The sequence below is a fragment of the Coloeus monedula genome (genome assembly GCF_965178545.1).
Source record: "Coloeus monedula genome assembly, chromosome: 3".
Classification (NCBI taxonomy): Eukaryota; Metazoa; Chordata; class Aves; order Passeriformes; family Corvidae; genus Coloeus; species Coloeus monedula.
The window spans coordinates 44,837,954-44,851,156 of record NC_138783.1 but is presented as its reverse complement, the minus strand read 5'-3'; the positions used below and the strand labels follow the sequence as shown (position 1 = coordinate 44,851,156).

The following is a 13,203-nucleotide window of genomic DNA, read 5'->3' as shown; positions in this document are numbered from 1 at the left end:
AGTGCTTTTGACCTTCTCAGAGTAAGCTAGAGAACAAAAAAATATCCAAAAGGAATGGAAAGAGACACCATTAAAGAATTCATATGAGCCGAACACACAGCATAATACAAGACTCAAAAATAAGATCCCACCAGACAGTGGAACACTGAAAGTATGAGGTATTAAGAAACTTGCCTTCCAAGTCATCTTCAAGTATTTCTTCTATTATGACATCAGGTGTTTCTTCCTGGTCATCAAGGATGAGAGTGTCTTGTCCATTATCTTCACTATATTTGGGAAAAATTTTATTTGGAGACAAATTAATATAATTCAGTCTGTTTCCAGAAAAGCACGAGTCAAAGCTCATGTTTTATTAAGAACGTATCACTATGTTAAAAGAACACCTCATAAGAGCTGCTAGAAATAAAATGAATCAAGTTTTTTAATACCAAGACAACATAAAACAGTAACATGACTCCTGAATCCTACAAAGAATTGTCACAGACACAGCACATATGCCTGGGCACAGTTCCGTGCAAGAGCTAGCCCCCACCTAGAAGATCAGAGACCACAAGTACAAACAATTTGAAAAAAATGTCCATAACATGGTAAGATAGTTCATGTGAAAAACAAAAGGCATATCAGATGCTTTTGTACTAACAGATATTATGCACTCTTGTATGTAGGATTTTCAAATATTACAGTATGCAATAAGCCTTTTTTAGCATAATCAGTACTAACCACAACAGCCTAACAGCAACTCCATTCCATTTTCTCAAGTATTAGTTGAAGACCACAGGAAAAAAAAAAAAAAGTTACTAATAAAAGCAATTGTAATTTTAAAAGGGTTTTTTCTGTTAATCTTAAATTTCTTTTGGCATTTGACACAATCAGTATTTAGACTGTGAACTGGAAATACTACAATTTCAGTATCTGCTGTTCATTTTAGAGATTAATTTACACTTACATGCATTTTCATGTGCTGAAATGACTAACATCTCTACTACATGTACTACAAACATAGTAGAGACAGCACTCAGGGACATGGTTTAGTCGTTGCCTTGGCAGTGTTAAGTTTATGACTGGACTCAGTGATCTTTTCCAGCCTAACAAGTTCCTTGATTGAATCATTAAATGCCAAGTGAAGTTGAAAAGTACACAGCATAAATAAAATCTGGATAACTTAACCGATTCAGCAAAATATACTTGGACAAAACCCAAGTAAAACCAAAACATCAGAACTGAAACACAAACTGGTCTAACTGGAATGCTGACTGAAATACCAGCATATAAAGATCTGCTTTGCTTCAATATACTCTTAGAATTCCATAAGCAACTAGAGTTTTTTTAATTTAATCTCCAATAAATACTTAACCACTAGAACAGGTAAATTACTGTACCTATTCTCTTTCATAGAAAAATACTTACTTCCCTGTCATGCCCCATTTAATCTTGCCCAAATTTTCTAATGAAGATGTAATCTCGAAAGTGTTCAGGAACAATCTCAAGAGAAGAGAACAAGTATTACAGAAGGTGACATGAATACCTAAATCACTTTGACAGTTTGAGATCTATGGTGTTTTTCAGCACAATATTCATGGAGGCGCAGAGTAAGAGATTAATTATCTACTCCAGTTTATTTCCTTCCTATAAAAAACAGATTTGGCTGCTCATTTATCTTCATATTCATACTTAAGGACTCTTGTCTCTTGCTTTCTCCCTCATGCACAGAGTACTGTAACATTCACTTACTCATTTTTCACATCCATACTCAGTTTAGTTGAAGGTATTATTCTGCACAGAGAATGAGAATTTTCTTTTCTTTGTAAAGAACAAAAGTATAACTCAAGCCCAAAATATATACTTCTGTTTATCGATCACTATTAACTATTTTCTTTACCAATGAAAACCAGCAGAAACTGTTAAGCATTTTTACACTAGGCTAATGGAACTGTGAATATAACTAAAATAAATGCCTTTAGCTTTTCTATCCAGTTTTAATTAATGAAAACTGAAATGTAAACAGTATTGAACAGTTGTCTGTGCTTCTTTCCCACTGCCACTTCAGGAACGCACTCTTTCTTCTACAACATTTATGTCTACAGCACACGCCTTAACTTCTGTGCACCTCCTAGTTGTGATTTTTTTCACTTTTGGTGTGGCACAAGGCATGTAACACTTTCATATCTATCCTTCATCAAGTCTCCTTTGTCCCCCATTCAGCTGAAGTTCTTAAAAAATTTTCCAATACAAAAAAATTGGCTTTTGTTATGTTTCAGCTTTAAGATGGGGGAGAGTTTCAACAGGCTTCTCTGAAACTGTCATTCATCACTGACAGTATCTTCAAATAACGACTTGGTAGGTAGGGCCTAAGTTTTCTAAAAGAGGATTTTATAGATTGCTTTATCCATATTCTAACTCAATAACTCAATTAATATGACAGGAGAGATCCTAATTTTTGTCTAGCATTGGAAAAACCCTCCCAGGGACTGGCTGAGTCACCATCCCTGGATGCATATGGCTAAGAGAGCTACAGCTTGATCCATCTGGAGAAGGCAAGGCACCAGGGCGACCTTACAGTACCTTCCAGAAAGCCAGGCACAAGTTTTCTGGTACAGCCTCCTGCAGTAATTTAAAATCATTACCCCTTGTCCTAAGAGAATGTAGATTCAGACTAGATAAAAGGAATTTTTTACAGCAAGAGTGGTGAAACAGCAAAACAGGTGGCCTGGAGAGGTGGTAAATGCCCCACCCCTGGAAAGGTTTAAGGTCAGATTGGATGGGGCTCTGAGCAACCTGATCTAGTTGAGAATGCACTTTCTTGCTGGAGGACACTTGGACTACACAACATATAAAGGTCCCTTTCAAACCAAACCATTCTATGACTGTGATTTAAAAGACATGCAGACATTACACTTAAATACACAGTAAAGGTGGACTTAGTAGAGTTCAGCTGATGGTTGGACTCAGTGATCCTAATGGTCTTTTCCAACCTGAATGATTCTATGATCCCATAAAAACTGTTCACACTTTGCATGCAAATCAACTTGCTAAGCTTCATTTCTCCATGACAGTCAGAATCTGATGACACACCCCCCCCAACTCTATTCCCAGAGTGGTTCCACGTCCTGAAATATAACGGGATCCCCAATATGTTCCAAAGCAGCACCATCTTTGTTCCATCCCTTCATCATTTTTGAGTGTGGCCTTTATACACCAGGAACTGCAGCACTCTTGACCAGCCTTATGACTAAGTTGCACAGGGTCAGCTGTATTTCAGCTACAACCCCCTTTTTTACTCATTTCTGCTACAGAAATCATCAGTCACTTCCAGTGAGGATAGCACAGCAACTGGTATTTTCCACAACTTTTTTTAGACATCAGCACTCCAAAAAGCATTTAATGTTTCCTGAAGGTCAGAAATTGATTCACTAAGAAAATAATTAAGCCCTTATTCTCCCAATTTATTTCTACTTATAAGGGAAGGAGAAGTTTAGAAGTGGCAGAAGTCTGTCAAGAATTTTTAAAATGCATGTGTATTTGTCTACATAGCAGCAAATTGTATGTGCTTTCTTCCTGATGCCTCACATGAAGGCTATTGCCTATTTTTAGTGAGGAGTTTATACTTATGTCTGAAGTAGTAGTTTTTCAGTCAACTGAAAGTGAAGAAGCTCAATTTCTGCTGTTTAACTGTTACATGAACAGTTTTTGTAATTAAGATAACCAGTGCCTCCTTTTACCTCCCTGTATATCTCCCGCTCCAGTAATTTACCTTGAAAGTATTTTTTCCTTTAAATTCTTCACTCTTGAGAGCTCAGCCTCAACTGGCAACTTCAAGTCATAAAGAATCTGAAATTAAGAAGTACAATCTTAGCTTCCATTATACAGAAGGTAGATTATACAGACACCCATTATCTATAGCATGACACGTTTTATGGTAAAAACCCAAAGAGTTCAGCCAACAGCTAATTCTCATATATGTCTTCTTCCCCTGCTAAGACCTAATGGTTGGGATTCTGTAATCTAAGCATATAAACAGAAGTCAAGATATTCCTTTTGTTTCAAGACCTAATGAGAAAGTGCCTCTAAGTAAAGAGGCAGGCCTATGTGAGGAGAGTGGTGGCTGCCAGCTCCCAAAAAATCACACTGCTAAGATGGAAGTACACAGCAGAAAAAAGGGGAGGATTCAACTCTTGTGGGTCAGAAGACCCAGTTTCTTCATATGGAAAGTAACAAAAGGATGCAAGGTGGATGATTCTGCAAAGCACCTTTCTTCAAAGAATGAAGAGACCAATTCTTTATTCTTTTTCTCAACATGAGGACTACAAAGGCCCCAAATGAAATAACTGGGTAGCACATTTTGAAAGAACAGAGCACAGTACTTTATATAAACCTCATTTTAAATGGTAAAAGGTGGAACTCACTGACACAACCTATGCTTATGTACATATAATGCACCTACAATGCACATTTGTAAACACACATGCACACTGCCACAAGCTTTACACTGACATTAAAGAAGGTATTACACAAGCTTATGACAGAATCAGGAAATGTTTATTCAGTGTAACGAGCCTGATGTATCCTACTGAGACTAAAAGCCTTAACCTTCAACTTCCTATACTCACTAAATACCCAGTTTCTTGGATGCTTCCTCCAAGCATCTTTCCCTCTCTGTTGCCAGAGACAGACTTCACAGGATGGACCTCTGGTCTGATACAGCACAGCAGATAGCATGGGTTTCTACCAACAGCAGATATGATGGGGAGGAAGAACAAAAGTAAAGGCCTGGGCCCAAGAGGATCAAGTGAGTGTGGCTACGAGTTCTGGAGTAGTTCAGTGATAAGGCTGGAGAGCTCTGGAATGGAAAAGGTGTGAGAAACTGAACTGATCCAAACACCACCTTTTCACTGATCACTACTGTGTCACAGTTTTCCTATCCTCCATCCCTCCATCTCCTGTTTCAGATGCTGAGCTCTTCAAGGCAAGAACCACCTTTTATGCTTCACATCAGTCACCAGACTGTAACTTGTGACCAAGACCAAATACAAGTTCTGTGTCTGTGAAGAGGCAGGGTAAGAATACAATGCCCCAAAAATGCCACTACTGAAGTCAGCAAACTGGGATCACGAACTTTCAATCCAAATTTGAACTTATTCCTTAAAAATAAATTATTTCACAGCGCAAGAATGTAACTACCTTAGCAAGATCACAAGAGTTTCTTAGAGAACGTGAAAATTTTAATTCCTTTGCCGTTCTAATGGCACCAATCAAGTGCTTTTTCTTCCCTTCGATGACTTCCTTAGCTTTTGCAATAGTAGTACTGCAGTTGTTGATGTTCTCCTTTAATTCTGCAAACAATTTCCTTTTCCTGTATTAAAAACATTACTTTTCAGAATTCAATATGCACTCGGGTATGCACACTCAAACTGGAACTGTAACACACAGCTGCCAGCCACACAATATGAAGTGACTGTATCTCACACACAAGGATCATCTTCCCCCAACAGTGCAAAGTAGAAGCATGGGAAATGCACTCTGTAATAGGAGGAACCACAAAAGTTAAAGAGTTCACACTGAAAAGACATTTATTAATTAAATATTAGGAGCACTCTTCCATTTAAACCTCCTGATATTTCCAAACACATCCAACTGAAAAATAAACAATTGGATTCTACAATTCATTCTACTAAAATAAGATCTTAAGACTGCCCTCTCAGAGGCTCTTCTGGAAAACTGAGCTTTAACACCTCTCTCCCTCCAATCTGAAAATATGTTTGTGAAAATCAAGAAATGCAGTGTCCTTGGGCTTCTACCAGCTTGAAAATGTGCAGAAAGTCAATTAAAAAAACCCTGCTATTCCTGCTGTTAAAATTTATCATCCACTAGTAACAGTATTAAAAAACCTCAAAATTGAGCTTTTTCAGAAAACTAACATTATGACTAGTTTTTCTTATTTTTTAAGAGCAGAGGCAGCAAAGGTAGTGTTTTCCAACCATGCAATCAGCTCCAAGATGCCACAATGAAAGGGCAAAAATGACAGGTACTATAAAACAATGCTATGAGAAAATTCTAAACAAAATTTTAATCTTCCACCTGAATTAGAAAGATGTTCTTGATAAAAGTAACTCACCCATGCCATACTACAAAACTAGATTACTACCTTGACAGAAGAGTAATAAGTTCGTCAAGTGTTCTATCTGCAGCTTCTGTAACTTCGTCTTTTTTATGCTTTATTTTCAACTCCAAGCAGTCCAGCACCTATTTTGTTCAGTATGAAATAACGTGCATTACTTCATTATTATTTTTCTCACAATACTACTACTTCTAAAATTCACAACAGAAGCAACAAACAGTAAGATAGTGATGGATACTCTTGCAGACAGAAGGACACTAAACCACTTATATAAGCTCATTATAACCCTTTATTTTCTCTAACTTAAAGTCAGCTGGCACCGTTTGAATCCTCCTCACCTGAAGCCTTTAGGTCTATGAGTCAAGAAACAGATCTCAGGCCCACTCTATCACTTTCCTTATTTGACATTCAAACACAGCACCATACACACATAACCCAGCATGCTGAGATTTCCATCGTTTTTTAAAACTCACTGTGAGCATAAACTGAAAATACAAAAAAATTCTTCCTCTGGCTAAGCATCTGTTTTGTCACTACAGCTACATTTAATAAAGAGACTATGGAAAAAATCTCAATAGTACAATACTGTTTTAGCAATTCTCAATCTTAGTTGAAAAGCTGTTTTAAGACCACAATTGTACCCATGAGTTATTGCGTTATAGCTGCTGAAATGAGAGGTTTTTACAAGATGCTATTAGTTTAGGAATTAGGAATTCAACACAACTTTGCTTAACAGAAAGACTGGCCACTGCAACAGAACAAGTTAGAAAGGGAATGGAGAACAGGCCTTAATGACCCTTCCTGCCATACTCAACAGAACAAAGCTCCTGAAATATTAAATGCTTCTGTACTGTGTATCTTACAAGTAAAAGGTAAATAGACGGCAAAGACAGAATTGCAAGCTTTTCTACAGCACATTTAAGAAGTGTTAAAGTTTAAACAAAATAATTATCACTGATAAAAAGTTCCTCAATAAAACCTATTAACAGTCCTATCCACTATTTTAGGATTCTTCCAATGTTGTATAGTTTGCACATAAATGTATTACTTGATTTACAGTTTTCTGCATATTCTGTTGCATTTTTTACTTCTGTGGCCCACGTAACATCTTTTCTACCTTTAAATGCAGAGGCACATCAGAATTAAAATGTTGGAGTACTTGCTACAGCAAAAACAAGTTTGCTTGTTTCAGCTAGAGCTGAATTTTACCCTGATCTAAGGCAACACAAACATAGTACTTAAAAACCGGCTTGCATATGGTTCTGCTAAACGCATGCATTGACCTATTAATTTTAAGTTATGCAAAAGCTCACATACTCCTTTGCAGACTACTTCTCAGGCTGTACCTAGACTTTAAAGCTCTATATTCACAGAAGTAACATGACCAGCTGAAGAACAGGTATCAAAACAAAGGTAGGAAAAGCACATTTAAATAGTGTGCTAACGTGTGACTATTCGTAACAAAAACCTTCAGTTCTAGGAGAGGACTTAATATTTCATGATTTAACTGATTTTCACCCACCTTGCTTGCATCATGGAAGTGGCCAAGATTACTAACAGCTATGCCCAAAGCTTCATCAATATCTTGCCCAGTGCTGTTCTCCTGAGGAAAGGTTTGCCAAAGAACATAAAAGCTGCTTGCACAACTACAAAAGAAGATGGTCTATAATCATTTGCCATTTTGACAGAGGCATTTGATGTGAGTGACTGATGAGCCATGTGAAGACTCTGAGCAGCTCCACAGTGGCCATCAGGCACAAAATACTTGGCTCATCTGAATTTCACTGAGAACATTTACACTGTAGTATTTCTGAAACAGATTCTAAATTTGGTTTTTTAAACAATTTAATTGCATACTCACACATACAAAAGCCATATCAAAACAGTACATGAAAAAGCAAAATAAAGTTACTGATACAGAGAAAAGAAAACATGGAAGATTGAAGAATGGGAACACTGCAGCCTAGAACAAAAGTAAAATATTTAGGAATATCACTTGGGGAACCCCCGCCCCCCCAATGTAGCTAGCTCCCAGAATTACACCGATACAAGAAAAACACTTTCAAACTTTAATGAGAACTGTAACAAAACTACCTAAGAAACCACATCAGACATTTGCAAGTTCTGATTTTTTCATGGTCAGTATACAGGACAATCTCCACAGAAGAAAACACAACTGGCACTGGATGTATAGTTCCTTTCCAGTCACTTTAAGATATCCACAACTTAAATCTCCTGGTCCAAAACTTCACAAACCTCATGCAGAAAGACAAGGTTAGCAAACTTAATAGAAGGTTTAAAGAGAGATCCATTTATCCAACAACCTTGTTGCCCTGAATTACTGCTTCAAGGAGGTAAGCATGAGCCTTGCAGATGCCCCAAATTTAAAAACAAAGTCCCCAACTCAAATGTTGTGAAGGGGTATCTTTTAAGAAAAGCTAAATTCAAATTACATAGTTTCACAGCAGCTGAACAGAACTAAAAGTCTTCAGCTACGACCTCATTGGGGGGTCTAAGCTGCACTCATTTTTTCAAGTTATTTTATGAACACTGTAGCTGCACATCAGTTCTGTGATGAGACAGAACAACAGCACAACTATTAAGGCTGCAGGGTTTAGTGTTTTACAAAGTGCACTATTAACTATGCATATACAAACCCAAGTGAGAATTTAAGCAAATTTCATGTTAACACACCATGTCAGCTGATGGAGCTAGAGCTGATCCATCACTCAGCCCATTGTTGGAAGAAAACAGGTGCTGAACATTTTTTTCTTTGGTATTGTGATCGAAGGACCTGCAAACAAAAAATTTTTAAAGACAAGACCAATGCATTTTAAATAAAGTATCCAACTTCCTACAAATACTTTACACACAAATATTTCAAAATCTAACATTAAGTACATACACACCTATTTTTGTAGCAGTTGAATTCACACATACAGCAGAAACCCCATTTAAAAAAAAAAAATCTTTTACTATAATCCCCTTAAAAGTAGCTATTTTTCATTTGACAGTTTTGGCAAGGCTGAACAAAACCTTAGTAGCTGGTAGCGATTCTTATCCTCAGTGAGAGTAAATGTGCAACTATGAATATTCCAGGATTCATTTGTTGCTGTTAAAATCTTTAGAATACATGACAAATGATACCAAAACCATATAGTGGCAACCTGTTAAGAAGGCTCTTAAATTCTATTGAATGATCACCCACAGCTGCTCTTCTGCAACAGCTGACAAGACTCACAAAACCACTCTGCAAAAACCAGACTTATTCCAGGAAAGAAGCCTTGTGTTGTTCTTCCTTGGCTCAGTTTGTTGCATCTGACCAACCAGGAGAGGATCTGGAGAACACTGCTGCAGAGACTGACAGGCATACATGAAATCTTGAGTTTCTATTTCACTTTGGGCAAGCTTAGCAGTGCACATTACATGCACCAAACTTGTAAGATAAATTTCCTACATCTTCCTTTCTGAACAGGTTCCTTATAAAACAGATCTGAAAGAATTATCTGCGACTATCCTTATTTGCATGGACATTAATCTCCACAGCAGTAACACTGCAGGGGGAAAGACACCCAGTTGAACACTTCCTGCAGGTTCACACTGCCTAGGCAAATAAACAAGTGAACATAATTGAGATTTGACAGTACCACAATACTCCTGGCATCTAATCTTTAGATAGCTGTGACTGGTTATCGAAACAGAAGGTGCAGTGGGATCAGCAGGTGGTGGTGGGAAGGAGGCACAGTCCTCCTTACTACAGCCTGGCATTTCAGCAGATCTCTCTCCCTCTGAGCCCTTATCAGCCATCTACTACAGTGCTTAAAACTTTCAGTTTCATACATTTTCAAGCCAAACCAATTTGTTTTTTGCTGCCTCTCAATGAAACAGTATTTGTACTCAATGTGTTCCCACAGTACCAGACATGCATACCAACAACATGTTAGTAAAGGTTAAAGAACACACTAAAAAAACAACAGCACAAGGAAAATGTCTGGAATCACTTACTTGGTCAAGTCTTCCCCCAGGCTGGCATTTAAAGACATGAAAAGATTTAATAAAGGTTTACCTTGCTTGTCTTTCTGAGCTGCTGCCACACAGCCCAAGCTTAAAGTCTGTCCTGGTCTGAATTCAGAAGTGAAAAGGAAAGCAAGTTCAAACACAGGGTTACAACCAAGTCCCAGGAAAAGGTGTTCTATAAACCTGTTTTCACCTTCAGCACCCACCCCTGCCCATCATTTCAATGAGACCAAGCTTCAAAGTAAGTGCTGTCAAATTGTACAAGGGGAGGTCCAAGGAAAGAGCTTCCAAGTAGAGTATCTATAGCCATCAGTGCACCTTGGTGATAAATAAAACACATTCCAAGTAAAAGGAATCCTGATTTCCTGTTTGCACTTAGTATTTTCCCCATTATTATGCAAAACTTGTAACATACTGGATTGCTGAACTGGATTCTACAGTGTACCTTTTCAATACAGCTTAACTGCAGGGCTTAAATGCCAAAGATCTGACTCATTTGTGTTTTGTGACAAAGGCTGAATCTGAATTTTCTAACAGAGAAAAAGGCATTTCATGCTTCTCCAAAATACTAGTTTCTGTGAAACAATGGCATTAACGTGTCACATGCCAGAAAGCACAGAAAGTCACATGCAAGGCATTTTTTTTAAATGCAGAAACAAAAAAACTCGTAAATTATGCACTACTGGGCAAAGTGAAGATTTTTTTTTTTATATCTTTTAGTCTTCACGTGGGAGCTGACAGAAAATGTACGTATTTATGAGATGCTTTCTTGCACACTGTGTGCACACAAGAGGGTGGAACAGATCTGGCAACATGGGGCACTAATGAGAATTGTGAAAATACACCTTCCTAACCGAGGCTTTGAAGATCTGACATGCACTACACAGCAACACTGTGTAATGAGAAATCCTAGCAAGCACTTGCTGGGGATGTACGTGGTCAAAAAGCGTAGGCCTGGAGCTCAAAGGGGACCTGAGCCTGCTTTAATCACTCTCACTGAAAATGCACAACATCCTGTAATATTGCTACTTCAACCACCACAGTGACTATTGAACTGAAAGCTTTAGATCAACTTACTTCTGGAGAAGAGAAACAAAACAAATCAGTGTCTTCATCTTTCCCATCACCATGCAACACTGTAAAAGCAAGCAAAGAAAAAAACCACTCCTGTAGGGCCATCCTAATCCATGAGACAACAGGAATACACGATCACCAGTGTAGTCTTCTAAACAGTATTCATTGAATCAACAGGAATTAGAACCCTGACTTTTTTTAATGAGAGAATTTAAGAGCTAGGAACAGAAGTCCAGATAAACAGATAGAAGACTTAGCTGAGAATTACAAAGACTGACTCGTGTGTGCTGATTAGGGCATTATATGTTGTCATTAGCTATACTATGCTGCTGCTATATTCAGTTCAGGATAAACATACAAAAGGCAAAAAGGCAAAACCCCCCACACATTCAAAAAGCATAGTTAAGTACAGGAGAAAATTGCTTCATAAACACCCATAAATACTGTGCATCCAATACAATTTTTCAACTCCTAGAAAAAGTTACTCATGCAGAAAAACACAGAAAAATAAGGTTTCTTTTAGAACAAACTTGTCAATCACTTTGTCAAGAAAAACAGCAGGAGAGGAATCAAAAGGTACTGATTGTTCTTGCTAACTACTGGGTAAGTAGTAAATAAACAATGTATTAATCAAATCTAGGAGTCCATCTACTGTCCTTAACAGACAATATAAAATAAAAATTTTATTATTTATTTATTATTTTATTATTTATTATTTAATTTATTTATTATAAAAAACACAATAAAACTGCTGGCAAAAAGATCCCAAAGCCTTACCTTCTGCACTAAGAGCTTTTGACATACAACACAAATCACCATTTCTCTGATGTGGTTCTGTAAAACGCTCTTCTAGTACCTTAGGATATTGCCTTCAGAAGTAAAAGCAAAGTTTTAGAATCATAAGGAATATTAGTAGGAAACTGATTATTTCCAGCTCTCTTAGAATGAAGCTCATCCACTTTTACCAAATGACATTATGAAGAAGCTGCAATTAACAAAACACACCACAAAAAATTTGTTACCTTCTCTTAACTGGAAAAGTAGTTTAGCTCTGTGACACTGAATTCATCATACATAAAAGTGATACTACAACTGTTAGGTATGCCGTATTTCAGCTAACTAAATCGTTATGTAATTAGTTTTAATCATATCCATGCTAGTTATTTAAAATATATTGTATAAATTGACAGTACCAGCTCGTAAAAAATACATACAGACCAATATGATACAGTATCTGACAGCATAGCAAATTGCATTTAAAATTTCTCTTTCCAAGATCCTACTCTAAACACTGAAACTTTTCACAAACTGCGTGTTTTACTCACATATGTAACACATAAAAACAGACTCACTTGCAACCCTGCAGAATACAAACATTACTTTCTACGTTTTCTCACTTCTATTTCCTGGCAATTGCACTACCAGAGCTTAAAAATATTAACATCAAAATTCACACACCCGACGTGTTTCATTCTACTTCTGGGAAGCTCTTTATTACTACCAGCCAACAAGAAGAACTCTTCCTTCCCACTCATGGTGCCCGACCTTAAAAAAAAAAAAAAAAGACAAATTCTTTACAACACAGTCGAGTTCATCCCTTGAGCCAATACTACAGGTTCACACCACTTTGCGAATAGCAAAATGAAAGCGGCAGACACAAATATCATATAAAGTATGCACCTATTTCTTCCCTGAAAAGCAAATCTCCTAAATGCAAGAGACCAGCAGCGTGCTCTGCACTGCTCAGCTGCTCCCCCCCGACCCACCTGCCACTACTGGTCCTCAAGCCTCCTTCCTGATCACGTATCCCCAGTACGGTGGTATCTCCATACTGTAGGATCACGCCCTGTCTGCAATCCCCTACATATCCCGACCCCATTCCTTGAGGACTGCTACCGACCTCACCACCTTCCGTGGGTTGCGTTTTGGGCTTTTTTTGGTCACTGTCCGAGAGGTGCCCTTTCCCCGCTGCGCTGCGGGCGGGCGCAGGGACGCGC

General features: G+C 37.8%; 1 protein-coding gene across 1 annotated transcript in view; it reads right to left on the bottom strand.

The window, feature by feature from the left end:
• Window positions 1-12,741, bottom strand: part of RNF17 (ring finger protein 17) — a gene marked incomplete at both ends in the record, with an annotated part of 39,373 nt that extends 26,632 nt beyond the window's left edge. The window contains 10 exons of the mRNA XM_082278209.1: window positions 175-266; window positions 3,752-3,828; window positions 5,179-5,350; window positions 6,143-6,240; window positions 7,638-7,718; window positions 8,810-8,909; window positions 10,182-10,237; window positions 11,210-11,268; window positions 11,984-12,075; window positions 12,665-12,741. Coding sequence (XP_082134335.1) covers window positions 175-266; window positions 3,752-3,828; window positions 5,179-5,350; window positions 6,143-6,240; window positions 7,638-7,718; window positions 8,810-8,909; window positions 10,182-10,237; window positions 11,210-11,268; window positions 11,984-12,075; window positions 12,665-12,741 — 904 coding nt within the window. The remainder of the gene's footprint in view (window positions 1-174; window positions 267-3,751; window positions 3,829-5,178; window positions 5,351-6,142; window positions 6,241-7,637; window positions 7,719-8,809; window positions 8,910-10,181; window positions 10,238-11,209; window positions 11,269-11,983; window positions 12,076-12,664) is intronic.
• Between the last annotated feature and the right edge of the window lie 462 nt (window positions 12,742-13,203).